The sequence below is a fragment of the Neopelma chrysocephalum genome, unplaced genomic scaffold (genome assembly GCF_003984885.1).
Source record: "Neopelma chrysocephalum unplaced genomic scaffold, ASM398488v2 Primary Assembly neopelma1_70, whole genome shotgun sequence".
In the NCBI taxonomy this organism is placed as follows: domain Eukaryota; kingdom Metazoa; phylum Chordata; class Aves; order Passeriformes; family Pipridae; genus Neopelma; species Neopelma chrysocephalum.
Genome location: NW_020897730.1, coordinates 3218254 through 3242911, shown reverse-complemented (window position 1 = coordinate 3242911; position 24658 = coordinate 3218254). Strand labels below are relative to the sequence as shown.

The window sequence follows — 24658 nt, the reverse complement described above, 5'->3', positions numbered from 1 at the left end:
GTCTTGAGAAAGGGGAAAAACGGTGAACTTTAGCTCTTACAACTTCCATTAATTTGTTTCTTCTAACTTCAAATAGAATATTGTATCTTTTAAATTTAATTTGTACATGAAATCAACAGTATTTAACAAACTTTAAGTAGGGTTAAAGAGACGGTGCTGTATTGGAAAAGTCAATTTTGTATCTTTTTTTTGGGTAAAGATTAGTAAATAAATATGAATTTCTATTGTCTTTTAAACTAATGGTGTATATTGTTTAGCTTTGTTCTTACGCACACTTTGAAGCTCCACTTTTTAAGGTGTATGTAGTTGTATATGTAGATATTTTACTTTTTAATGCTATCGGCCACTTTAAAATTCCCTTTAAAATTTGTAGTTCTCTAGTGCTTCACAACTCATCTATTTTTCTGCTGATTTCTTTTGTCTCCTCACAAATTCAAGCTGATAAACTGGCAAGTAAACTCAGACTGTCCTGTTCCGATATTTCAAAGTAGGTGTATTTAATCGACCATTTTCCAAGAAAGATTGCTACCCTGTAACCAGAGACAGCAGACTTTGAGAGGAATCCAAGACGGAATCACATTATCAATTAGGTTGGAAAAGACTTCTGAGATCAGCAAGTCCAACCTATGACCCAACACCACCCCGTCAACCAGACCACCGAGTGCCACGTCCAGTCCTTCCTTAAACACCTCCAGGGACGGTGGCTCCGCCAGCCCGGGCAGCCCGTTCCGATGTTTACCCTCCCTTTCCGTGCAGAATTCCCGATCCCAGCCCGGCCGGCGCTGGCTCCGCGCGGCCGTTCCCGCTCCCGCCGGGGGGTGGCGCTGCCGCCCCGCGCGGCCGCCGCGTCCCCGCCCCTCCGCCATGGCCGATGTGGAGGACGGGGACGAGCCAGGCGCCCCCCACTCGCTGCCGGGCTCCGCGGGCTCCAAGGCGGGCGGCCCCGACAAGATGTTCTCGCTGAAGAAGTGGAACGCGGTGGCCATGTGGAGCTGGGACGTGGAGTGCGACACCTGCGCCATTTGCCGGGTGCAGGTCATGGGTAAGCGCCGGGCGGGCCGCCATGGCCGCGGGGCGGGGGGGCCCGGCCGGGCGCTGGGCCGTGCCCGGGCCGTGCCCGCCGCCCCGGCTCGGCGGGCGCAGCGCTGGGACGCGGTTTCCGGCGGGAGGGGGGGCTGATCCTCCCGCCTCCGCTTCCTCCTCCGCGCCTTCCCCAGAGCGGGAGGAGGAGGAGGAGGAGGGCCCCGCGGGGGCCGGGCCGCCGCGCTCCGGGGGCCACACGAGCCCCGCGGCCCCTCCGGCGCTGTCGGGGAAGCAGCGAGAGCGCCGGGCCGGGCCGCCCGTCCCTCGGCAGGGCTGTGCCGGGCCCGGGGGGGCCGTGCTGCTCTGCCCGGCCCGTCCTGGGCAGGGCCGCCCTCGGCTGAGGGCTGTGCTGCTGTGCCGGCAAACCCCGCAAGCACCGAGTTACAGCCGAGCTGAGCCAAGTGCTGCATGTGCGGGGCTGCTGCTTGTGGTGTTTTGTTGGGTTTGGTTTGGGTTTCTTTAATTTTTTTTTAAGAAGCCTTTCCGGGTGTAGATATAAATTCATTTTTCAAATCTGTTAATCCAGAGTGTCTTAACACTATTCCACAAGCCTCCTGATTACTGGTGTTGTTTAATACACATGAATGTACTGAGAAATCTATTGAAAAGTAAGGGGTTAATTTACCTGGTTTTGAACTCCAGAGACTCTCTTTCAAAGCAACCTCGTATTTGACAGACATTACTGGTTTTACTGACATCTTTTGCAAATACGATATTTATCTTGGTTCTTCAAAAATTGTTTAAATTTTTCCTCTGCTGTATTTGTAAATCCGATTTTTACTATTATGCTGAGTCATCCTAGATATAACTGTCCTCTTAATCGGGCTTGGTACAGTTTGGCAGGACAAATGATTCAAGATTCCCTCCAGAGCACCTTGCTTTTTTGAGTCCAGGAACCATGGTACTGCAAATCCAGTCAGGATTTGGTTTAACAGAAATGAGACAAAATTTGCAGTGCTGTGATTTCTCATATATGTTTGTACTGAGAACCTTCTGTGGAACAAGAGGCAAAAGGTGTACTAGAGGAAAAAAGATACATCACAGACTGAAGTGATGGGAGATTCACCTTTGAACATAAGCGTGTTAGATTATTTGCTTTTCTGTGCTAAACAGAGACCACCGTGGAAAAATGAAATTTACTTCATTTGCCATGTAAGCCATAATTTTAAAGATGTATTTATCCCCATTATAACTAGCCTGTTACAGGACACTATAAAAGAAGTCTTAGATGAACAAAATCTTTCCCAGAGTTATTACAAAAGTTAAAAAAATTAAAAGGTTATATTTTTCATAACTAGTCCAAGGGAGTACTTTTAATCCGAAACTAGCAGAAAAATTTGGGAACCATTTTTGAGAACAAACCGCATTGTTAGAACGTGAAACTTGATCGTTACTGACCTCAGTTCGGTAATTTCGTGCTGACCCTGCCAGACCCGGCCTGGCTCCTGTAGAGCCACTGCGTCTGCAGTAACCTTAGGCTGGGGGCAGTGCCAGACTGACACTGGCACTTGTTGAAAGTTAGTTTGTTTGACTTTTACAAGGGAAGGAGGTGTTAGCTGGCTCAGTTTTCTACTGAGTTTAACTCCTTGAACCAAGGTGGTCTTAAAGTGCACAAGGGAAAGAAGCAAAAATGCAAGTGTTAACTGGGGAGGGCAGGATTGCAGCAGTAGTGACTTAGCTTTCCTTACCCTTTCGGACACACCCTTGGGGTTATGATGTAAGAAGGGGACAGCTTACTTTGGTGTGGTGGCATTGATTTCTGCCCTCAGCTCTGTGCTGCTTCTCTGTCTAAAAATACAAATCCGGGGCTAGATAGGACAGCTGCTTTTACTGGGACTCCCAGTCTGCCGCAGCTTTCTGCCCTGGCCCCAGATCAGTGTGCTCCCAGGGACCAGGATACAAGTTGAAGCAGTCTGGCAGAATCTTCCCTGCACCTTGGCCCTTAACTGCTGTGGAAATATGAAGTACAGGAACAGACAACAGGAAACTGTTTACTGTTCTGCTTTTATCTCAGTGAAAAAGGGCAACTGTTTCAGTTTTCTCTTCTTTGTTCTTTGTTACCTGAGGAAAGGAGGAATGTCTGGGCAGATAAATCTAAAACAGAAGTGCTGGCCCTATCTGGCAGAGAGAGCAAAAATGCTCAAATCTAAATTCCTGTAGCACATTGTGTTTCTGTCTTCTAGGAGAGTATGGTCCAACTAGTGACAAGTAGGCCTGATCCAACCTGCAGAACAGTTGTTTAAACTATTTCCTTTTCTTTGGGGGAGATGAAGATGTGTTTGCTCCCAGAACTGTTGGAACACTTTTTGGTGTGCATGGTATGTGCAGTGGCAGCCCATGTCAGGGCAAAGGAGAAACAGCCATTTTTCCACTGTATGTGTGTGGCACAGTGGGAAGCCTGGAAGTTGTCACTTCTGTATCTTATTGAGTCCTGGACCTGCCATCCGGTCCTGCAGCCACAGACTAGAATGCATAAAGATGATAAATATTTTTAATTAGATATTGTTCCATGTTTATATGTTAATTTATATTATCAAATTTACCACTGTATTTGCACGTGTGTAATTCTTGTGAAAATTACATGCAGGTACTTGTTAAAGAAAATTACTATAAAAAGTAATAGGAGGTGGGAGTTGTGGTGAGAGATATGAAGCCTAAAAATTCAAAATTGTCAATGATTTCCTTAAAAGGAGATGCTAACATCTGAAAAACAAAGTCCTGTAATTAAGGTTTGGCTTTGTGCTTGCTCTACTCTTAATATGCCTGAGTGCCTTGGCACAAATCTGCTGGTTGTTATATCTACAAAATGGAGAAGGCTTTTTTTCAGCAAAAGTTATGAAAATACCAAAGCAATAGAAAATAAACAAAACTTGTTGGACAGTTTATAGTTCTTCTGATCTCTTTCAGATATTTATTTCATTGTCATTTGCACAGTTTTAGAATTTAAGAGGGACTATTTAATGTTAAAGGGCTGAATCAGATATCAAAACTTGTGATTTTTACCTCTGTAAATTTGTTTTAGAGTTTATGTTTTCCTCTGACAAACCTATTCTTAAGATGGAATCCTGAGAATCAAATTGAGTCTTGTTCTTGTTTACTTTTAGATGCCTGTCTTAGATGTCAAGCTGAAAACAAACAAGAAGATTGTGTTGGTATGTAGTGATTTCATTCGCTTGTTTTTCAATTGAAGCTTCTCTCAGTATGGTGCATGTTAAAGTTTGAAGGGAATACTGATTTTATTAATGCTCAAAAGTAAACTGGTGTTTCATTCTACATTGTGTCATCTTTTTACATTAGTAATAATTTATGCTTTATTTTTGAGCACTAATAAAATTAGTTTTCACGTCAGTTGAGCTGTAAACATGTACAGAACTGTCAAATTTGCTGTCAACATGTACACAGCTGAGAGGTTTAAGTTTCACTGTAAGCATATTTGAGGAGATCCTAATGTGCATTTTTGAAGTGGGTAGGAAAAAGCTACTTTTTCTTATGAGGTGCATGCCAGAAGGTACAATGGTAACAGCAGTAAAAATCCAGTGTTCTGAAATACGTGTATGTCTGGGTTACAAAGTGGTATTTTTCCCACTCTTAACTCAGACATAGTGGAGGCATGGCTTGTTTGTTCACTTTCCTTTTTAAGAAGTGCAATAATTTGAGTTTGCTGTAATTCTATTTAAGCATAAAAGTACTTTTAGTACCAATGTATGCAAAAGAAAATCTTAATTGTGACATGTTCAATCTGGAAACAGTGAAAACTGTTTCAAAGAGTTTGCTTTAAACCTTTAAGACAACTTTTAAACCAGTGGAAAACCTTTCCATGCCCTTGTGCTTTGTGTTTTGAAGTATATTGTCTCAAATTTAATCCACTGTTGGTTTTTTATGATTGTTTTAAAGACAATAGGATTTTCCTGTTTTAGACATCTTAATTGGCTTGCTAAGTGTCCTATTTAAGATAGAGAGGAAAAAGCATGATTTACAGCACTCCTTTGGTTGATACCCTTCTATTCTTGTGGGGAAAATGAGCTAATAAGGGAAAAAAGCAAAGTAACTAGTACTATTCAGGAGTAAATGGCCAACAGATAACACTTTTGTTTGTGTTGAAACAATTGCAGCCTGTGGATAAGTTCTGGTCCAAGGTCCCATTTTCAGGCTATATACTGTGTCACATGTGCCTCCTTGGTCTCATACATCTCAGTGGAAACATTTCCCATGAGAATTGAGTGAGACCCTCTTCCGTGATAGTGGGTCAGTAGTGCATTGCCTTTTTTTGGTACTGGGGAAGATACAGGGAAGAACTTAGATAGTTGCACTTATTTCCTGGCCAGAACTGATAAATGTGTTTATACATTCACAAAACTGTGTCACTTAATACAGGAAGGTGAGAATATATGCAATTCCTTTTTACATAATTGTAAATAAGTAAAAGGTTGATGACAGAGAACTGATTATCTTCAGGATGATCATAATACTCCAGTTTCAGTGGATAAATTACTGATGACCTGTTTTGTCTCTAAAGCTTCCAGTGGCTGTAAATATTTGATAATGATAGTTTGGACCTTGCTGTAGGTGTTGATTGAACGGCTGAGTGTGACTGGAACATGTTCTTTCTTCTCTTTCAGTGGTTTGGGGAGAATGCAATCATTCCTTCCACAATTGCTGCATGTCCTTGTGGGTGAAACAGAATAATCGCTGTCCCCTCTGCCAGCAGGACTGGGTAGTCCAGAGAATAGGCAAATAAAAACTGGAAGTTTTTTGTCTGTTGAACTTGTTGAAATAGTGTGTGTCTTATGCCATATGCTCAGTGCAAAAGAATGGAACATGTCAATCACAACATGACTTGTTTAGTTTATCTGCTGCAAAGGTCAGTGTGGGTTTGATTTGTGCTCTTTGCTGTAGGAGGAGGCAATGGTCAGTCTTACTGCAGGTGTTCTGCAACTGAAAGGAGGGACACTACGTTAAAATGTATCTGCTACAAATAAAGTGTTACCTTTAGCAGAGCGTAGAAGTGTGGTGGTGCAGATTATACCCTAATGTAATGTTCTTCCGTAGATAAATGAATTAATTGAAAGGGTGACCTTACCTGTAAGTCTGATACACTGCATAGTTTACTGTCAAGATAAAGAAAATATTTTTAAGTAATATTGTATACAAAAACACAGTCAGTGTGTTTTTTAGGAACTGTTTTGGTTTTTAATCTGAAATGAAGAGTGTGTAAAACATTTACAATGTGCTTTTTCCATCACGCTGTATTAAACATTTCTAATTCAGGTTTTCTTTATGACTTTTGTTGTATCTCTAAATCTGCTGCTCTGTAATAATCTGTACATAATATTAAAATTTAACCACATTAATAATTTTTATTCATGTTTCTGTTAACGATCATGGAGATATGTATTTTTAATCCAGAGAGATTTGGTACAAAGACATGGATTTGATATCAGTTAACTAGAGGTGTAGACAGTCTTGCTGGTTAGCTCACTAATATAGGAAGCAAACAAAATGGATAATTGAAATATCCCAAGGAAAACAAGCACTAACTAAATCTGTGGTAAAAAATGTTTAGTTGTGGTTTCATGAAAATTCAGTTAATAGAAATTTCTTTATTATCTTTTTACTGATTACAGTGTTTTGGAAACATTGTTTCTTTTTTGTGGAAATCCTCAATATATCATCTTTTATATATGAATTGTGATCTTTTTCTTACAAATATTTAAGTACTTGCCTCTGACTTTTGTCTTTTCCCTAAATATCCAAAGTAATTACTATTAATCTGAACATACACTGTGGGGTGTTTTTAGTATGTGTAATGGAGAGGTAGAATTACTGCTTTAAGTCTGTAACAAATTCAGGATTAATAAAATGGTTAATCAACATGGGTGAAATTGAAGCAATATTATATGCATTGTTTACTTCAAAATTATCATCTTAAATGTTTAATGTGTTTCTCCACAGATGTACTTCTATCTGGTTCTGTTTAAGTACATTTAAAGAGGTTTATCTTCACTGTATAAAGTAGTTCCAATGGCAATCTTTGTGTCATCAAACATTTATGCAGAGTTTTCTCTGGTTTTGTTTATTACTTGTAATCTTGTTTTTAAGATGTTTTAAATTTTTTAAATACAGCTTTTGTCTCATTACACACTGAGATCAAACAAATCCTCTGTGTCACTGTTACACTGTGTCACGTCCCTTGTCATTATCCCAGATGATATCTGTCTTTCAACAGTAGTAATGAAGTGCCTATAGCATTTACATTGTTAAGGAGTATTTCTGCTTGTGTACAAATATTCCCAAAATTTTTGCAAAAAAAAATATGAATGGATGTGGAAATAAATTTTAGCTTGTCAAAGTTGAACTGTATCTTACCTACTGTCTATTTTCTCTGCCTGACTTTGGTCCCAGGCTCCATCCTGTAACCTCTGTTAATGCCATCTAGTCCCATCAGAGGACTTCTTTCTTCATTTTTCTTTGGTCTGTAGGTGAATATGGAGAGTAACAAGCCCTACTTTTAGTTCACATCATGTGCATGGCAAGAGTACCTGAGAATTACAATTGTAGAAAAGTTTTTCCAAAGTGTTGGGTCAAAGGGGTATTGAAACAAATGAGGTATTAGGAAAGTTAATGTTGAAATCAAAGCAGCTGATACTTTTGTGTATCTGTTTGTGTATTATAAGTATCTTGTTGACCAGTAATTGAGGTTCAGCTAGAACATAAGGTAATTAATTTTAAGTCCTGCATATTTTGTCTGTGATTTAGAGATGAGCTTAGGTCCCACTCTTTCTATAAGCTTTGCACCAGAGAAATTTTCTTTTCCAAATCATATCGTGATATTCCATTAGCATAGTTGTTAGTAAGTCTCCATTTTCAGTTTTATCATTGTTCACCTCTTGTGCCTGCAAAATAAATCAGTTTTGCTTCTCACCCAAACATACTGTTTTATGAGTAGGTTACACTATCTTAAAGTGCTTTTATCAATTAATGCTGAGCTACTTTTTTCCAGTGTTTAATAAATACTGATTTGGATAAGTCAGCAAGCACATCTAGCTAGAGTCTTCTCTCAAAAGTGACTGGAGTAATTAATATGAGTTGAATGATCATATTGTTAGATTTTGCTTTTCATGAAATTAAGTTCTTTTAGTGAAAGTTTACGTTCCATAGAAACTAGGAAAGAGTCAGCTTATCAGAATAGAAGGTTTTTGGAGTGTAAATGTTTGTCTTACACAGGTTCCATAAACATTAGTTGTTCTCTTGATTTGCTTAGACTTGAATATATCAATAGCTGGTGTAAGCTTGAGTTCAGCCTTACCTGCCATTTGTGCTCTGCTCTTTGAGCTATGGTGGCATTCGGGCTAAATGTAAAGAAGACCCTGCTGAATTTTAGGACCTGAAATGAAAGCTTTGTTACCTCCTTTCTTTCCTCTCTACCTAGGATATTATAGGAATATGTTGCTGTAGGCACCCTTTTCAGGAAAGCCACCAGGAGAATTCCCCATTCCTTCCTCTGGCTATTTTGAGCTTTACCCACACTGCACTGTTCAGCCCTTTATGTAACCACCTCCTGGCCCTGCTTGCTCTCACCTAGCAGAACTTGCCAGGCTTTCAAATACTCTGCCTTAGAGTACCCCTGTTAACATGCACACACAGCAGTTTGCAATGGATGGTCCCCTCAATCCCACCTGGAAAACACACCTCCAAGGTAATTTGATTAAGTATGAGTTTTATGTCAAATGGATTCAACAAAGATAGGATTAATGCTTGTAAAAACAAAATACTGTATGGTTGTAGAGTGGCAAAAAGCAGCCAAGAAGGGCTTAGCACTTACTGTAGGGAGTCTGAAAGGTGCCTGTTATTACTCTTGATGTTTAGTTTTTGTGATTCAGCTCTTCAGCTTGCTCTAAGGCTGGGGGGAGGGAGGAGCAAAGAAACTTGACCTTGACCTCAAGAGTTCAGCTTGACCCCAGTGCTACTGGAAGAATCGTGAAACTTCTTTTCTTGTTCCCATAATACCTTCCTTATATTTAAAGAAAGTTTTAACAGCCAAGTCACCTGACCCCACAACAGAAGGGGGCTTAGCCTAGTAAGTGCCACACATCATTCTTATTCTTTTGAGGGGAAAAAATACCTCCTGGTAGGCAGCCAGCAAACAAAGTCAAGTGGAATTTGCCTTCACTTGATTATAATCAGCTTTGTCCCTTTGTTGGTGTCACCTCAGCTATATGCAGTTGCCATCTTCTCATCCCAACACTTTCTGTCACAAAGCTCAGCAGAGAAAATAAACTGAGGCCAAAACATAAAGTGTTTTGGCAAGATTTGGCTGGTCATGTGAAGTGTTTTTCCTTTTTCTGTGGGTAGGAGATGAAGTCAGAAGTGTATGTTGTTTCGTATGTAGGGATCACTATTTTTGGTCCTTAGCCTGCACGTAATCTGCTCAGACAGAGCAGCGCCAGGCATCCGGGCTGGCATGAACTGTCTGTGGAGCTCATCACTGATGTTGAGTATAACTTGAATTTTGGAAGTGTGGATGCTCAAATCGTGTGGTAATTTAAAGCTCAACATCTCATATTCATCTATGTCAACTTCTGTTTCAGGCCTGGCATATTTGTGATAAAAGCTTTTCATAAAATCAGATCCCAGCATATGGAACTGTGGCTATGTTGGGGTTCTTTGTCGAGCGAGGGAGATCCAGGGCTGTCTTGACAGTGGCCAAAATGCCCCTGAGTTGGAGAGAGCATGTATTGCAGACAGGAATCTCTGCATGTTCCCAGCAGCCGGGGACAGTGCAAGTAGGGGGAATCTCAGTACATTTAAAGGTTGTCAGGGACCATTCTGAAAAACACCAGCTGAACCACGTGCATTTGGTGCTTCTGGGAAGGTTTGCCCAGGATGTCATCCCTCGGCTATACATAGCAAACTCAAAGCTCCTTACAGAGAAACCTCTTACCAGTCACTTTCCACAAATGGTGCATATATCTAAAGGTACTTAGGGAAAATCCTTGAGAGGTATTTAATGCAAAAGCAGTTGGTCTCTCTGGTGTTTTTCAGAAGACCTCAGCACACCACTGGCAGGGAGAAGTGCAGGGCAGCTCCGGTACAGCACTTGGGCCAGTTACTCATTTTGTGTGAAACCAGGCTCTGCCACCCCAAGAGCTTGCCAAGATGTGTGACATGGGGGGGCTCGACAACCTGATTGCCAACACGGCCTACCTCCAGGCCAGGAAGAGTGGAGAGGCAGACACCAAGGAGATGCAAAAGAGACGTAAGAGCCTTTCACTGCCCAAACTTGACCAATGCAAAGAGCAGAGAGAGTCCATTGTTGCTGATTATGAAAGCATCTGTGAGCAGCAGCCCATTGGCAAGAAATTCTTCAGAGATTTCTTAGAGACGGTGCCAGAATATTTGGTAGCTAGGGACTTCCTGGATGAGGTATCAAACTGGGAGCTGGCAGAGGACAGCATCAAGAACAGTACCATGGAAAATATGGTCACCAATTTTCTTAAGGAAGGCTCCAAAAACTATCTGTCTTTCATGAGCTCTGACTTGGTCAGCAAATGCCAGGCAGCTACTGCAAAAGACTATGAGAATGTCATGCAGCTGGCTAAGGAGGAAACCAAACTCTTCCTTAAAGAAAAGCCCTTCCAGGATTTCCAGACCAGCCCCTTCTATGACAAATTCATCCAATGGAAAGTTTTTGAGAAGCAACCGGTAACTGATAAATACTTCTATGAGTTCCGAGTGCTGGGCAAAGGTGGCTTTGGAGAGGTAAGAGCTGCACTTTTAAGGATGTGAGTCATCCCTTCCCTTTCAAGACCAGCAGGTGGGTTTGCAAAGAGCAGTGCATTGAGAAATTGTGTAAAGATTTGCAAAACTGCCCCTTCAGATTGCCCGTTTTCCAAAAATTGGGCTGGGTTATTTGTACTGTGATAGAGTTAGTGAAGAGCTGCTTTGAAGTTTTTACATTCTGTATCTATGCTAGTAAAAAAACAGGCTTCTTTACAAAAGCTTGCATGACTGTCCATATAGTTAAGTATGCTCCTTGGCACCATTTTAGCCTGTGGTAGCTCCCAGATAATTCCTAGCTGCAGTGTAGGGAATAGCATGATCTGTTCCCAAATTACAGTATGAGTGAGACTACCTTTTTTGAGAGGCAAGAGAGTTAAACTGTACAGATGCAATCTGTATACGCTGCTTATTCTCTTGGTTACAGAATTTTGTTCTTGTCCCTGTTCCTTTTATTTGCTAATACATGTCTGCTAATGGTGTCCTCAAGAACTTTGCATCAGGTCAACCATATACTGGTTCAGAACAGAACAGATTGTACTCTTGTTTTTTCCCTTATTTTCTCTGCTAATACACTCTTCCATGGAAATTAGCATCAGCAGCTACTTATAGGCATCAGTGATTCCCCAGTTTCTGCCTACTACTACCCTTGATATTCCAGTCCCTGTGTAAAATTGCTTCATTACTTTTCCATATGCATCTTCTCTAGGTTTGTGCCATCCAGGTGAAAAATACTGGCAAGATGTATGCCTGCAAGAAACTGGATAAAAAAAGGTTGAAAAAGAAAAGTGGAGAGAAGATGGCACTGCTGGAGAAAGAGATCCTGGAGAAGGTCAACAGCCCTTTCATAGTCACACTGGCTTATGCCTATGAGAGCAAAACCCATCTGTGTCTTGTTATGAGCCTCATGAATGGAGGGGATCTGAAGTATCACATCTACAACGTGGGAGAACGGGGTTTGGAAATGAAGAGGATCATCTATTACTCAGCTCAGATCACCTGTGGGATTCTGCATCTCCATTCCATCAACATTGTGTACCGGGATATGAAACCAGAAAATGTCCTCCTGGATGATAATGGGAATTGCAGACTGTCTGATCTTGGATTGGCAGTGCAAGTCAAAGAGGGAAAACCCATCACTCAGAGGGTGAGTACAAATTCGTTGAACATGGGAAGTGGGAAGTGAAGCTGTTCTATTTCTAATGCCTGATAAGTCCAAGACTTAATTCCCTGCAATTTATTCTTTGCTAAAGACCTTACATAGTCATTTCATTCTAAGAGACGAGTTGTAAGAAGATTTAGTTAATTAACTCTCTAACTGCTGCATGTAGTAAAATAACTTATTTTGCACGGAAAGAGTAGAATCAACCTGACCTGTTGTTTCTCTTGAGCTCTTGAACCAATCATTTTAGGGGGGCAGATGCCTTGTGTCTTGAGCAATCCTGCATAGTCAGGGATGTAACCAGTTACTTGTTTAATGAGCAGCAGTCAAACATATGACTCCTTGTATTCCACTTTTGCTCCTAGAAGAATACAATTTCTTATACATTACTCTTAAGTGATTGCATTGCAGGTATTCGTGGTGCTGCACAATAAACCATTGCCAACCTTCTCCTCCCCAAAAATTAAATCCTGATAAAGTTAGCACATCTGACAGTTTGCAAATGTACCTGCCTGTCTGCATGTGTAGGAAGAAAAATATGGATGACCAACTGCATTTTGCTGTGTGAATTAGATTGTGCAGCACTTAGCTGTGCCTGTGGTCAGCCCAAACTCACCTGGATTAGTAATAACATCGGGAGGTTTACACAAGAAATATGTAGGTAGCTTAACTATGAAAAAGGCCTATTTCTCTCAAGGTATCTGGAGCTTAAAGATATATATATATAATGAGAGAATGTGTCTGAAATACACTAAGAATATGAAGAAACAGAAGCAACATTATAATAACTTGGTCTAACTGCCTTATGTTAAACTCCCCAAGTCTTTCACACTAGAAATTCAGTAGAAGAAAGGACTTTCTAGTGGCTTTTTGCATCATGCTTAAAGTACACATTTTTTGATGTCAGTAAATAAAGTAATTTTGAAGGAAATTTTCTTTTATGGCAATTTAGGAAGTTTGTATTATGAGTGGTTTTAGTTCTCACTGAAAGAAAAGATGAAAACTGCTGAATGTATAGATAGTAAATAATTATGAAATGGGACTGCATAGTGTTTTGGATACAAAAATGCAGTTTCTATGAAAGCTAAGGCAGGTGTTTAAGTAGAACTTACATGAAATGGGAATGATGTTTTGTTTGTGAAGATGGCATTTTGATCAGTGAACCCAAAGCTATAAACTTACTGTGCTGTGCAAGTTCCAGATCCATGCAGTTACTACAGTCAGAAAAAATAATGTTGTTGAAGGGCAGTTTTTCTTACTTGTAAATAAGTGGAGTTTGGCAGAGGGAAAAAACTAAAATGAAACTGTGTTTAGCAATGTGTGACCACTTCTGTGGGTGTGAGGGTTGAATCTCAAAGCAATATTGGTCACCTATGACAGTCATCAAGTTGTTAATGACTCTTCTTCTGTTGTTCACTGGTTTTAGAAGCTCTATTCACCATTGTGTGCTTTTATTAGGGTAAAAACTGCAATGAGTAGTGTACTACATGATTGTAATGCATTATAGGAATTTCTGTTAAATGCAGTTTTATTAATTCAGAACATTGAAATAAGAAGAAAGAAAAAGAAGGTATTTTTTCATTTTCTGTGTCATAACTATGAGTGAGTTAAATCAATAATAATTCCCAGTGTCATTTTGCTTTTCTGTAAACTAGTCATATTTTAATCCTTTGAAAGCTCCTCCTAAAAAGCACTGTATAAGGGCTAGATATTGTTATTATTTATACTAATGTCATACACAGGAAGACCAAAGAACAGATTTACACAGTTTATATTAAGCTTCACCATGTACCTCTGTGATAAAATAAAAATGGTGCTGTTAAAGTAATTTTTGTTCACACTTCTGTTGTGACTCAGAAAATTTACATCATAGCATGCTTTTTGAGTATGACTACCAAACTGTTATCACTTAAAAAAAAGTGATTTGTATAGGTTTCAGTTTTTTCACCCAGATGGATATATGGCTCCAAGACAGATTTATCAAATGAAATCTAATCAGTTCATCATTTTGTGGACACAGTTTTATAAGGCATTTCTATAAGCCAAAGCAGAAAATATATTCCTTCCAGGCCAAATCTGTATTGTACTGGTGTCTGAGTGAAGTGCCTAACATCAGAGAGCTGTTTCTAGATTTTGGATGATGGTCTGAACTGATAATTTAAGGCTTACAATTTTCAGTCACTAATTAAGGGATATTACTACTGATCTATAGAATGTGATATATGGATTTATCTGCGTATTCATTTCATTAGAAATTGCAAAAAATACACTATTTTGATGAATTCTGAAAGTTTTGTATACCTCTTGTGGGTGTACAAGCTATTAAAGATGAAATTTCTTATGCTTTCAAAGCATTAAAAAATTCCCAGCCCCTCATGTATGAATAAATGCACATCACCCACACATCACCTGGAGGATCCATTAATCCCTTTTCTAAATCTTATTAGGTGATTAGGTTGTCACATGGCACAAGTAATGAGCTAGTTAATGAGTTCCTGTTTTAGACATTTTCTAAGTTTTCAGTGAAGGTGTCTATGAAACTATAATGTTTATATACTGTTCACCAACCAAATTTTCTTTATGGGTAGAAAGGTTTTTTGATTTTTAGATGGGTGAGTTCAGTGTGGTCTTCTTAAAAAGTAGTGTGTGTTTATGCTGCAGAAAAGGCGTTGTGCAACTGGTGATTTAATACTTATGTAATTGAAGTAACAACCTTGCTATTCTTTAAGCACTGCCATTACATATACTTCTTTTGAAAAATAGTTGTGTGCTCTGTACCAATTGCCTGCAACTATTATAAATAAAAATACCCTGCTTTCAGAAACAATGCTCCTTACAAAGATCTAGAAAGAGTTGGATACCCAGCCTTAGTTTTCTCCCCTTCTTCTCAATTGCTAAAGCATCCAGTAGAAACATCCAACTTTCCATGTGAATGTTACTTTGAACAGGCAGTTGTAAGTAATTGATACAATAATAATGACAGAATTTAGGAAACTTTAATTTCACTATGTGTGCTAATTTGTCCTTGTGAAGTGCTAACTGGCTTTGGAATGGAGAAATCACCAAAAAAAAACCCCACACAAGTTAAAATAACAACAGTCTTGGAAAAAAAAGAAAGTAGAAGGCAATTAAAAGCTACTTAAAATGTATTTTTTCTTCATCAAACATGGATTAGATGGGATCTTCTCATGATACATATATGTACCTGTGCAATCTCCCAAGAAATGTATATATTCACACTTCCTCAGGCAGAGCTCTTACTGACATCACTGGAAACAGAAACTCTTTTCCAGTGGTAATAAAGTTATTGAGGACTTTTAAGAAATATCATGATTTCATACAAATGTGCCTGTAGCATCTCATCTGATGTGTGGATCATTCTGTGCAAAAACTAGCTTGTATCTTAAAATTATGACTTTTAAAATGTTGCTATTCTCTCTGTCTTACAAAATTGAAATAGACAACAAGGAGAAACTGAGAGCCTGCACAGGTGGCTTTTCCATAGACCAGGTGTTTTGTCTAGTTATGTACCTGATTGATTCTTGAACTAGTTTTTTTCATATATGACAGAAATGAGAAGCTTTCATCCTAGGTTTCTCCACTTGAACAGTTTGACCTGTCATCTTTTTCTTGAAGTCTCTGCAACTCTTTCTCATACTACTCAAAATTCACTTCTTGTGAGTCAGGTGCTCCTGCCCTTATCCAAAAAAGTGATACTTCTTCATTAGTCCTGAATTAAACCTGAGAATGGTTATGAGAAAAGTCAGTGTTCTTCTGTTTAGTACCCGCATATCCTCTGCATATTGAAATATAGAGGACTTAATTCCATTTTTCCAGAAGTCAGAGTGTATTTGCTGTTTATTTCGGGAAGAACTTTCTGCCCTTACTGAGTATGGCTTTTGTGCGAAGCAACCGTTGCATGTAAATTGTGAAGGACTTTTGTGCAGATGTGTGTGAGCCAGAGAGCTGAAATATTGACATAATAACTGCGAAAAATAACACAAACATATTTTTGTAGTATTTATAAAAGTGCATTCATGTCTTCAGAGGTTTCAGGCTTCTTCACAGTTTTCCTGTGCTATGTTTTATATATTTGAAGGACATAATAATATTTTTATAGGAAAAACATGTTTTGGTTAAAATCTTACTCAAAATGTCCTTTTGCCCTCCTGTATGTTTGTTTATCATAAGATTCTATTTCTTAGGAAAACAGAAGGAAATCTATTTAGATGTTCCTGAAACTTGCAGTTTAATTTCAAGGCAGTTGAGAAGCAGGAGGAGGGTTTAGACTTGTGAAATAAAAAATAACTCAGCAAGCTATTCTACAGTTGACCTTTGTTCATTATCACATGGCATTCTTATTGGATAAGATTCTGTAAAAATCTGTTCTTCCTTTGCACTTTGAAAAATGACAGCTCCTTTGTTCAGAATTAGAGGGACTTGCTGCTGTTTTGCAGTTTCAAAACCACCATTCTGCTTATGCTTTTTTAAGTATGACATGTAAGATTGGTGTTTTTACTAGCAGAACTTTGTTCTTAAAAATTTTGACAGTCACAGTTGTTTTGAACTGCATCACCATGACAGGTGTTTTGGGTTTTTTTCATCTCTGAAACATACATTTTACAGAATGTAGCCTTATCCACACAAGTCTGTGGGGGCCAGCTAGGAGCTGGCAGAGGTGCTCACCAAGCCACTTCCCATCATTTACCAGCCGTTCTGGCAAACCAGGGAGGTCCCTGGGGGACTCATTTTGGCTGGACATGAGCAAATGTGACACCCATCCACAAGAAGGGCCAGACAGAGGATCTAGGGAACTACAGGCCTGTCAGCCTGACCTCGGTACTGGAGGTCATGGAGCAGATCATCTTGAGAGCTGTCATGCACCACATACCAGACAACTAAGGGATGAGGCCCAGCCAGCACAGGTTTATGAAAGGCAGGTCCTGCCTGACCATCCTGATCTCCTTCTCTGACAGGGTAACCCACTCTGTGGACAAGGGAGAGGCTGTGGATGTGTCTGCCTGGACTGTAGTAAATTCTTTGTCACTGTTTCCCACAGCATTCTCCTGGAGAAACTGGCTGCTCATGGCTTGGATGGGTGCATTGTTCCCTGGGTTAAAAACTGGCTGGGTGGCTGGGCCCAAAGAGTGGTAGTGGATGGAATTACATTCAGCTGGGGCCAGTCACCAGCAGAGTTCCCCAGAGCTCAGTACTGGGGCCAGCCCTGTTTAATATGTCAATCAATGATCTGGATGAGGGGATTGAGTGCACCCTTAGCAAGTTCACAGATGACAGCACGTTGGGTGGGAGTGTGGATCTGCTGGAGGGGAGGAAGGCTCTGCAGAGGGATCTGGACAGGCTGGATCGATGGGCTGAGGCCAATTGTACAGGGCTCAGTGAGGTGAAGTGCTGGGTCCTGCTCTTGGATCACAACAACCCCCCACAGTGCTACAGACTGGGGGAGGAGTGGCTGGAAAGCTGCCCAGTGGGAAAAGGGAGTTGTTGGTCAACGTCTGGCTGAGCATGAGCCAGCGGTGTGCCCAGGTGGCCAAGAAGGCCAATGTTATCCTGGCCTGTATCAGCCATAGTGTGGCAGCAGGACCGGGGCAGTGACCGTCCCCCTGTACTCAGCACTGGTGAGGCTACACCTCAAGTGCTGCATCCAGTTCTGGGCCCCTCACTGCAAGAAAGACATTGAAGTGCTGGAGTGTGTCCAGAGAAGGGCAATGGAGCTGAGGAAGGGTCTGGAGCACAAGTCTGATGAGGAGCAGCTGAGGGAACTGGAGAAAAGGAGGCTCGGGGGGACCTTATTGCTCTCTACAACTCCCTGAAAGGAGATTGTAGCTGGGTGGGTTGGTTTCTTCTCCCAGGCAACAAGCGACAGGACAAGAAATGGCCTAAAGTTGTGCCAAGGGAGGTTTAGGTTGGATATTAGGCAAAGTTTCTTCCCCAAAAGGATTGCCAAGTGTTGGAAGAGGCTGCCCAGGGAAGCAGTGGAGTCACCATTCCACCACTAAAGGTCTACATGACTAAAAGTCATGTAGATGTGGCACTTAGGGACATGGTTTAGTGGTAGGCTTGGCAGTGCTGGGGTGATGGTTGGGTTCAACGATCTTAGGATCTCTTCCAACCTAAATAATTCTATAAATACCATGATTATGCAAGTGAAGGGAGCAAAAATGATTTTGTGGGACCATTCTGCCTCCTGCAGTTTTGGAGATGACAGAAAGGATACTGTAGTCATCTAAAATGTTGAGAATGCAATATGTCCCATGAAATGCTTTTCCTACACGTGGCATGTCACTCATGCGACGTTTTTTCTGTCTGGGAAAGACAGTGGAGCCCTTCATGATGTAGCATGCGGTGTCTTTTCATGACTTTTAACGTTGTTTTTGATTCAGTTTAATCTCACAATAAATGCTATATAGCATTTTCTATAAAAATAGTGTACATTCTGAAATGATTTCTGGTAAATCATCTAGTGTGCCACTTGTTGACTCACCATCATCAAAGATGTTTTTGTTTCATTGGATAAGAAATGCAGCATTTGACTGACAATGTAATTCTTTGAACTTTTGATTTGACAGCTTTGACCAGAAGCAGTATTGCATGAACAGAAAGCTGTGAGATAGTGTAGCACTTCTGTTCTTACTGGACCACATGTGACATCCCACTTACTGTCATGAATAATTTCAGTTAACAAACATGTAATTACTTTTTTTTTTGAAGACGAAATCCTAGAATTACAGACACATGGAGGTGAAAACTGTGGGCTTGGTTTAAAATCTACTAGTGAAAGGTGGCAGGTGGGTGGTTCTCAGCACAGAGTGTAGTTAAGCTGCAGGACTCTCTTGCAAAAGGTCTTGTAGTGTCTAAGAATTTATCTAGTTCAGGGGGAGAGTGGACAATTGATGGAAAACAACTTTGCCGAGAGAAACCGTTTCTGTCTCTGGAAGCCCTTAAACTGCAAGTGGTTGGAGTTTAAGGAAGGTGTTAGAGAAGTCTTGGCGTAACTCAATGGACACACCAGGTTCTTACAGACCTCCCTATACATCCATTCTTTGGCCAGTTCACCATCAGTGAAAACTGGCTATATGGGCTTCTGGTCTGATGCAGCCAGTACTCATCTTCCTGGATTTACTTTTTAAAGAATTGTACCTCCAACATTAGTTATAATCCTGAAAGATAAGATGGGTGAAATCCCATGGATTTCAGTGATCAGCAGGAACTGTCCAAGCCTCACTGAGATTCTCACTGCTTAACCTACAGTGGCTGTACCCACATTGGAGGGCCCATCTCCTTCCCAGGACACCCTGCAGTCCCCTGGCACAGAGCACAGAATTTCTCTTGGGTGTCCCCTTTCTGAGAAAGCAGCCTACTTGTGCTGCCATGATACAGTGTTTGCATTCATTATGAAGAGCTTCATAAAATATAGACAGAGCTCAGTAGATGAAGACTTTTCTCCCTTATTAACAGTGTTTATGGAATATTCTGTCGTCATTAAATAATGAAACCGTAAGCATCTCTGAAGTATTATTATTCCCACATTATAAATGGGAAATGGTCAGGAGAAATTTAAAAGTTAATTAAAGGGAAAATCACGTTACAGGAAGACTAGAGAACCCTTATAATTGAATTCTAATTGTGTGGTTATGAGTCTGTACCAAGTGTTCTGCTTGTCCAAAATGCTCCATCTCTACAATGTCTGATTGCTTCCCTATCTATGAATGTGTATTTCTTCTGATGACACTTCCCCACAGTGGGAATGTTAGCAGGTTCTATCTCCAGTAGGGATCTGAGGCTAAGATTTACGTGAGATCATGCAGAAGAAATTGGGGAGATGCTCAAGAATCCAAAATTAAAATTGGTGCCCCCAGTTACTGGACTGTCTTTCCTCAAGCCATTTATTCCTTTGACTCCCATAGAGTGTGAATCTGAAGTGAAAAACACGCTGTACCTGTGCCTGTTTCTCTTCCCGCGTAGGAGCACAGAGGCAGCCTGTCCCTCCTGCACAGAGTGGCCTTCCCTTTCGTTTGTGAAACTCCCTTCAAATTTAAAGAATAAAAACCAATGGTGGAGTTTTTACTATACCATTTAGTGACATTGAACCCATTTTGTTTTTCTTTTTTTTCTAATATAACATAAATTTGTTTTGTCCCTTTTGTGCTTTTTCTGTGTGGGCTTTTTTTAAAGCAGACAGCTTTCCCTATGAAAATTATGTTCCTATATGAAAGCAAAAAAAGTTTGGTCTTCAAACCTTGTGTAAGCATGTGGGATTCAGTAGCTACTAAGCTCCTATACAGTCTTTCTCATTATCTCTTCCTGGTATTCTGAATGGTTGGTCCTTGTGTTCTTCTGACTCAGTAGCCCATCAGTTTATGATGGACCATCCCAAAGGAATGGCTGTCCTCAAGGAAGGTCCTTCCCTTTGCTAAGCATTAACAATACGCCAAAATCTTTGTCCTGTGAGACTTTCCAGAATACTTTTTGTCCTATTTAGATTTGATTTTTTATCTTCTTTTGAAGGATAGTTGCCTATTAATTTGATCAGCAGGTTTCTTGTGACTATATGAACATGTGGTGAGAAACTGTGGAGTAGCTGCAATTCTGTGTGACATTTAAATTACGCTCCTTCCTCCTCACAGTGGCTCTTGGGAGAAGAATTTAGATGGTAAAGTGAGTGACAGAGGCAGATCAGTTGTTCTCCACATCTAGGGCCTATTAGCTTGTGTGCAGAGAAGAGATTTCTGTGGTCTGTTCCTGCATTCCTGCAGGGTCTGTTAAGGCCATTGCTGAAGGAGTGGAGGAACAGCTGGACAAGAGAACAAAGCAGGCAGTGGCACCCCTTGGAGGAAGGAAGGACTGAGCCCCAGGAAACAGCTGATAGAGCTAAACTCAGCTTGTTTTTTTTCCTCTGTTCAACAGTTCTTGTGCCATGGCAAACAAAAGATAGACATTCTGATTTGCTTTACTGTTTGGTTTATGATATCAATTGAGTTTGTTTTGCAGAGATCTGTGGGAAAAGGTAGAGAGATCTAAATCCCGTTTCTCTTCATTTGCCTGTTTCTGTGCTGCTGAAAGCTCCAGAGAGTTCTGTTTCTTGCCTGCATCTGCTGGAAGCTGGATCATGGTGATGTTTGAGGGGCTTTCCCTTCTGGGCCAGCAGCGTGTGAGGATGTGTGAGTGTGGGCACTGTGGGCCTCACTCTGCTCGGAGCTGTGCTGTGCCCAGTACCCGTTGACTGCACTGGGAACTGAGTGCACTTAGTGTTTCACAGGATCACATCTTGTACTACTAAAAGATTATAATTTTGTGACCTTTTAAAAATTTATGCAGGATCGCATTTCACAGAAGAAAAATTTGTATACTTTCAGATGAGTCATTTCTACTATGCCCTGTCAAACCACACTGAAAGCAACAATTCCACTTAACAGAATTTCTTCACTAATGTATCCAAGGGCAACATTTGGTCATTACTTTTTAGAGGATTATTGAAAAATTGTATTTTGTGTTGTTCTCAAGATAGTGAAATAAAAGGAGAAGGAGATTTGTGAACCCTTTTCAAAAGCAAGTCAATTAAAATTTAATTGGCTGAAATGCAATGACTATTTTTACATTTCAAACAGCATATGCAAGTAAGGCATCCTGCTCATCATCACAAAAGACAGTATTAAATGGAGAGCAAGCAAAAAATAGCAAGTGTTATACTGACTATGCTTCAAGAAGTTGTATGCCTCTGCAATGGCTTATGATTTCTGCCTTCTGTAAAAAGTTGGGATAATATAACATTCCTTGTCTTCTTTGTGATATTTTTATTTACTGTGTCCCATTAGATGCTTCCAGGTCAGTGAAGGTGTAATACCATGTGTTTGTGTCTGTGAGATCGCTTGAGCAGTCAACACATTTGTTCAAATGGTTCCTTGTCTTACTAGGAATTCTACAGGAAAGAAGAAAATAATGTGCTTGGTCTTAGTCTCAGTCAAAATCCAATGGACATCCTAGTTGTGTAGAGTTGACAACAAAGGAATTGAATGTGGGTTTTTATTTTTTCCTGTTTCCATTAAAAGAGTGAAATTTATCCATGTAAAATAAGATCTAGTATGAAAAAGTGGGTTTCAGTTAATATGCAGCTTCTGAATTTACTTATATATTACATTGAATTAAAACATCTGTAGAATCATACAAACCTAGTGATTTTTTGTGTGATAGACATACCAGTATCCCGTACTCAGAGATATCCATTCTGAGACATGGTCAGATAATTCTAACTAAATTAAATATTCAATACCAGCCCATGGGAAAGAGACCTATTCTCAAAAATAATGCATTTATCTTTTCTGGTAGCATTTAATTCCTTTGCTTTCTGTCTTTTTTTTCCTTTTTGCATTTGAGTATATATATACTTATTTATTTCTTGGCCTGCTGAGAGTAATTTAACTCATTACTTTAATTCACTTCTGCTCTGGGAATCAGTGCATAAGTTTTCTACCTAATACACTATTTTTTGCTGCTCAAATCTCGCTGCTAGTGAGGAGTACACTTTAAAAACTCCCTTCACAAAGCTGTTTTACCTCCTTACATGAACCTCTCCTGAACCACTGAGGCTGCCTTTCCTGTTGCCATAGGATCTCTTTTCCTTGAAAGGTGATCTGATCTTGGACACCTTGTTCTCCATAATGATTAGTGTGGGGATGTTAGGTTTTAGCTTTCCTCTAATGCTATCTATTCTCCAAAGATTAAAGGAGAATTAAATCTTCATTTGAAAGATGGATGTTTTTCCAGTTCCGGAGGCTGAATATTTCCTTTTCTGTCTTCCCTAATACAGGAAATGCTTATGGCTTCAACATCGTTCTTCCCAAATGATTTTGCCAAAGCTACACATATGTAGAAATAGATGAAAAAGACTAAAATTTATGCTATTCTCTTTCTTTCTTCAACTACCTGTTTTGATAAAGATAGCAGATATTTCTGTATTTCTTCCCCCTCCTTGTTTTGTATTTCTTCCCTCTTAAGCATCACTGCTGACTACTTGTGAAATGTGTTTGTTTCTGCTATAAAATTGTAGTGTTTTAGCAGATTTTGAGTCTTAGGGGTTATGAGATCAGGTTTAGATTCCTGCTTCTCAGCCTGTTCCTTCATTGTGAATAGTAGGAAAGCTTCAGGATTGGGGGAGATTTGTTTTCAGATTCAAGTTTGGATAAAATTCCATGAGAAAACCAGCTCTCATGAAATTCTGAATTGAAATGGTCTGGCATATCAGAGGAACAATATGTTTCTAGTCTTCCTCAGGTTGAGTTGGATCAACTCAATATGAGCTCAGAAGATTTCAGTGCTACTACTTTAAAATTCTGAAGTTTGGTTCTTGTTCATAGTTCAGCTCATCCACAGCCCGTCACTTCAGTCTGAAGGGAGGCTGTTGTTGGTCCATCTCTATTTTCCATTAAATTGTGGTCATGAGTCTTTTTGGTCTGTGATAACGGCCGTGCTTTCTCTGTCCTTGGGAAACACAAGCACCATGTCAAAGCACAGTGTTCTTCTGTATGGTGAGTCCTACTGGAGGGTGTGTGGAAAACACGCATGGAAGAGACTGAGGTTACTTGGAAACTATTTCTTTTGAAAAAACAACTATGGAAGAAAGAACGCAAGTGGAAGAAAGAGAGGCAATCTGGAAGGAGCTGCCTTGAGACACATTTGTGATAAATTTCTGACTTTTCCATGTCAGATGTATCCAGGTCCTGTATGATGATACTAACTTGCAGCAAAGTAATGTCTTATCAGAAAGACCACACTGTGCTGTCAGGGCACATTTTGATAATAATATGACTCATCAATTCTTCAAGGCATTAGTGTCCCAGCTTCACCTCAGTAAAAACAAGAATGTTTATTGCTTCCCAGAAGGAGGATAAAAAAAGAAAAAATATTTCAGAAGCCTCTTTAGAGCTGTGTTCACCAATCCACAATGAGCTCTGTGTGCATCCTTCTGTACCAAAACTTCTCTACTGCTTTCAGCCTCTTCTCTCCCTTCCAGGTTCTTCTGGTGCCAGAGGGATCTGAGTTCTGTGCTCTGTGTTTGAGCACTTGTCCCCTTTTCTGAATAGAGCAGTAATCATACCTAAAAATATAATCCTGTCAGGGTATCTCTCAATATTAACTTTTTCTTAGAGAAATTCAATGTAAGCAGTTCAAATTGCCTGGGGGATGATGTCAGCTGCTACAGTGCTTCTACTTCTGTGGCTTTAGTGAGGGCACCAGTTTTCTTTTACCCTTTTATTTGCTTTCAACCTAGCTGATATTTTTGTTTTTCTCATCTCATTTCTGTTTTTCAATGAAATGGATTTTACTCTATATCCCTAAACGTAAAAAAAATACAAAGAGGGAAAACAAACTGGATTTAATTTTCTGTCCATTAAGCTCATGTTTTAATTGATGCTAACATGTTCCCTGCTGCCCATGTTTTTTACAGTAGAGTATATGTCATAATGTGTAGTGACACAAGCTAAAGTTTATAGGGAGATGTGACTTGGAAATATTGTGCCTATATTTGCACAAAATGGAGGAGTTACCCCAACCCCATAAAAGAAAATGTATCTGTTGAGCTGTGCTTTTTTTAAATACAATTTGCCCAAATGAGCTCTA

At 40.1% G+C, this 24658-nt stretch overlaps 2 protein-coding genes across 4 annotated transcripts in view; both read left to right on the top strand.

Moving 5' to 3' along the window:
- Positions 1-24658, top strand: part of GRK7 (G protein-coupled receptor kinase 7) — a 33710-nt gene that overhangs the window by 1286 nt on the left and 7766 nt on the right. The window contains exons 2-3 of one of the 2 annotated variants that reach the window (XM_027685949.1): positions 10103-10842; positions 11570-12007. In XM_027685949.1, coding sequence (XP_027541750.1) covers positions 10240-10842; positions 11570-12007 — 1041 coding nt within the window. In that variant the 5' untranslated portion in view covers positions 10103-10239. Of the gene's footprint in view, positions 1-8536; positions 10843-11569; positions 12008-24658 lie in introns of those variants that run through there. The other variant, XM_027685948.1, reaches the window with a different exon arrangement.
- RNF7 (ring finger protein 7) lies at positions 833-7443 on the top strand. Of its 2 annotated transcripts, none has more exons than XM_027685951.1 (3): positions 833-1035; positions 4188-4235; positions 5703-5759. In XM_027685951.1, the coding sequence occupies exons 1-3, from the start codon at positions 865-867 to the stop codon at positions 5757-5759; spliced, it is 276 nt and encodes a 91-aa protein (XP_027541752.1). In that variant the 5' UTR covers positions 833-864. The 2 variants fall into 2 exon arrangements, with proteins under 2 accessions (XP_027541752.1, XP_027541751.1); XM_027685950.1 differs by having other exon boundaries at positions 840-1042; positions 5703-7443.

Coding starts and splice junctions, on each gene's coding strand:
- RNF7 (XM_027685950.1), top strand. CDS start 865: ATGGCCGATGTGGAGGACGGGGACGAGCCAGGCGCCCCCCACTCGCTG. Junction 1,043..4,187: donor TTGCCGGGTGCAGGTCATGG/GTAAGCGCCGGG, acceptor GTTTACTTTTAG/ATGCCTGTCTTAGATGTCAA. Junction 4,236..5,702: donor CAAACAAGAAGATTGTGTTG/GTATGTAGTGAT, acceptor CTTCTCTTTCAG/TGGTTTGGGGAGAATGCAAT.